A 2,810-nucleotide genomic window follows, 5' to 3' on the forward strand; every position below is an offset into this window, starting at 1 on the left:
ATAATCGCCACACAGCCATTGACCATATTCTAAGTCATTTATTCAACAATGCTATACTTCAGGCCCTTGGACTAGGCCCTCACTGCTCCAGGCATGAGAGGCATATATCCTGAAAGAGCCAGCCAGTGCCCAGCAGCCTGTGGCCACCATGTCAAGGGCTATAGCCGTTTCATCTGCCGCCGCTCCTGTCGGCGCTGCCGTTTCTCATTTTGCTCTGGTGCTGGGGAGCCACTGTCTGCTGTGAACCACGGTCCCAGCACATTTACCCACAAAAGGTAAAGGGCCCGGCCAGGCGCCTGGGGAGAAAAGAAAACTTGAAGCTAGGTACAAAGACTGGGGAGGGTTACAGGCCCTTTCTTAGCGGCTCCCCCAGACTACGCACCAGAAGCCAGAAGGACCAGATGTACAGGGAGAAGCAGCTGAGGACCTGCACAATGGCTGTCAGTAGGATCACATCTTTAAGGTGCCTGTGGATAGAAGGGAGGCTGCCAAAGACAGTAGATGGGCCCCTTTGGCCCTTCCACTCTATTCAAGTTGTAAGCCGCTGGGGGTCTTGGCCCTCAGGTTCCAGAGCCCCAGCCCTGGGGCCGCTCACCTGGGCTGGCGGTGGGGGACACTCACTCTGCCATGCCCTGCTCCATGTTGAGGTCCATGCCACCATCCATCAAGGCCCCATCCTCAGAGAAGGCTGCCCGAGCCATTGAGCTCATAGAGTGGTAGCTGGCCCCATATACTGCCAGACTAAAGCCGAGGGCCATCTGCAGAGCAAAAATGGGGGTATCAAAGGCCAGCAGCCACTGGCCCTGCACTCAATTACTTTCCAGGGCTGGGAACACTTACCCAAGCCCAAAATGAGGCAGATGAGTAGAAGAAGACCAAGGTTACAAGGCAGTAGATGGCCTGCGAACAAAGAGAGAAGCGGGTTTGAGTTGAAAGCTTATCCCCAAACTACACACTTCTTTCAGGATTCTCTCAACTCTGACCATGAATTAGGCCAGGCTTCAGGAGAAGCCAGGTGGTTCTGGAGTAGAAGAGGGCCCTGCTCTCTGACTTTGAATATGAGTCTCATACCCAAGTCAGCCCAGGAGAAAAGCCCTGTGTAACCTAGGGTGGGAAGGGCTAGGGGTAACATTTCTTCCTTTTTTTCTTTTGGCCAGTCCTGGGGCTTGGACTCAGGGTCTGGCCACTGTCTCTAAGCTTCTTTTGCTCAAGGCTAGTGCTCTACCACTTACTTGAGCCACAGCGCCACTTCCCGCTTTTTCTGTGTATGTAGTACTGAGGAATCAAACCCAGGGCTTCCTGCATGCTAGGCAAGCACTCTACCACTAGGCCACATTTCCAGCCCCACATTATTATTATTATTATTATTATTATTATTATTATTATTTTGCTTGTGACTTGCTTTCACTAATTAGCACTTCCTCTGTGCCTAAATCCTTCCTCATTCCCATGTACTTTTTTTTGGGGGGGGGGAGGTATTCTGAATTGAAACAGGGTAAGTTCTACACTACTGAACTAAAGCCCTGCTTTTCTTTTCCGTTTTCCTTTCTTTTCTTTTTCTTTTTTTTTTTTTTTTTTGAGACTATAGAATCTTGCCTTTGTTGCCCTGGGTGTCAGGGAACTCTTGATCCTTCTGCTTCAGATTCCCAAGCAGCTATTACAGGCATGCACCATCAAATCTAGCCTCTCCCCCACCCCCCCCCACACACACTTTTTTTTTTTTTAATATTCTTTTCTGGAGCTTTGGCTTTATGAGAGTATTTGTGTTCAAGGGCACCCAGGAGCTCCCTTCTCAGAACAAAATAGTTTTCCTAGCTAATCCAAGAGCCTTTTCCTCTTTCAAGGTGGCCATTAGTCTAGGCATGTAGGAGGGAATAGAACAAAACTCGCTCCCGGTTCCATACAGTGTCCATCCACACTCATCAAACAGGGCTGGGGGCAGTGGGGCTATGAGTAAGTACAGAATAAAAGAAGCAATTACTTACATTGGCCCCCAGAATGATCCGCAGGTAGAACTTTAGGGTTTCTCTGTTCTCTTCGTATATCTGCTTCTTCCCTCTAGTGCCCACCTTGCCCTTGGGCTACAGAGGGATAATAAAATGCCGTCAGAGCAATTCTCAGCCATAATCCACCTCGCTCCCCACTCCAGCCTGGCTGGCTACCAAGTTCCACCTGCACCTCAGCGAGGTCCTCGTCATGCTCAAACCAAACGGTTCCTGGGATGTCCACCCTTCCTCCAAGCGTGTCTAGGGCTGACATCCATCTTTACAGCACTCTCTGCTAGGTTCGCCTCCTGCTCACCCTGAAACAATCCAATTTGGGCTAGTGCCCTCTCTAGCTACCCTGGTGAAGTCCAGCTTTGGGCTGGAGGTACTCTCTGGGTAGAAATGGACGGCGCCCCTTTGCAGCCGAGGCTGGAGTAGCTCTACTCATTCGCCGCCATCTCCTTTCCCCCAACCCCCAACCCCTTGGCTCTACTACAATCGGCCATTGGATGGCGCCCCTTCGGGCCCACTCCATATTCCTTCATGTCTTTCCTCTTTTCTCCTAGCCCCGGGAGCGTTTCGCTGATGCGAACCCTTCCCTAACTTCCCTCCTTACTGCCATGGTGCGAAGCAAATATCCAGCCCGAGAAACAGGAGCGAGAGGCAGAAACCACAGTCAGTAGACACCACATCGGCGGGCCATGCACTTCCGGTGCAGACCAAAGCCGTCAGGATCCTGGACGGAACTGGGGTCTACTTCCTTCCCAAGCCCCACCCCTCCAAGAGTCGGCGGAACTACACTTCCCAGAAAGCCTTGCGCGGGGG

The 2,810-nt window shown here is 51.6% G+C and overlaps 1 protein-coding gene across 6 annotated transcripts; it reads right to left on the minus strand.

The window, feature by feature from the left end:
• Positions 1–23: 23 nt before the first annotated feature.
• Tmem208 (transmembrane protein 208) lies at positions 24–2,721 on the minus strand. 6 transcript variants are annotated; one of them, XM_048355353.1, is made up of 7 exons: positions 2,602–2,711; positions 2,179–2,302; positions 1,986–2,081; positions 841–900; positions 622–758; positions 383–467; positions 24–296 (listed from the first exon to the last, which is right to left on the minus strand). In XM_048355353.1, the coding sequence occupies exons 2-7, from the start codon at positions 2,257–2,259 to the stop codon at positions 159–161; spliced, it is 597 nt and encodes a 198-aa protein (XP_048211310.1). In that variant the 5' UTR covers positions 2,260–2,302; positions 2,602–2,711; the 3' UTR covers positions 24–158. The 6 variants fall into 6 exon arrangements, with proteins under 6 accessions (XP_048211310.1, XP_048211309.1, XP_048211313.1 ...); XM_048355352.1 differs by having other exon boundaries at positions 2,173–2,302; XM_048355356.1 differs by lacking the exon at positions 2,179–2,302 and having other exon boundaries at positions 2,602–2,721.
• Between the last annotated feature and the right edge of the window lie 89 nt (positions 2,722–2,810).

Source organism: Perognathus longimembris, chromosome 10 (genome assembly GCF_023159225.1).
Source record: "Perognathus longimembris pacificus isolate PPM17 chromosome 10, ASM2315922v1, whole genome shotgun sequence".
In the NCBI taxonomy this organism is placed as follows: domain Eukaryota; kingdom Metazoa; phylum Chordata; class Mammalia; order Rodentia; family Heteromyidae; genus Perognathus; species Perognathus longimembris.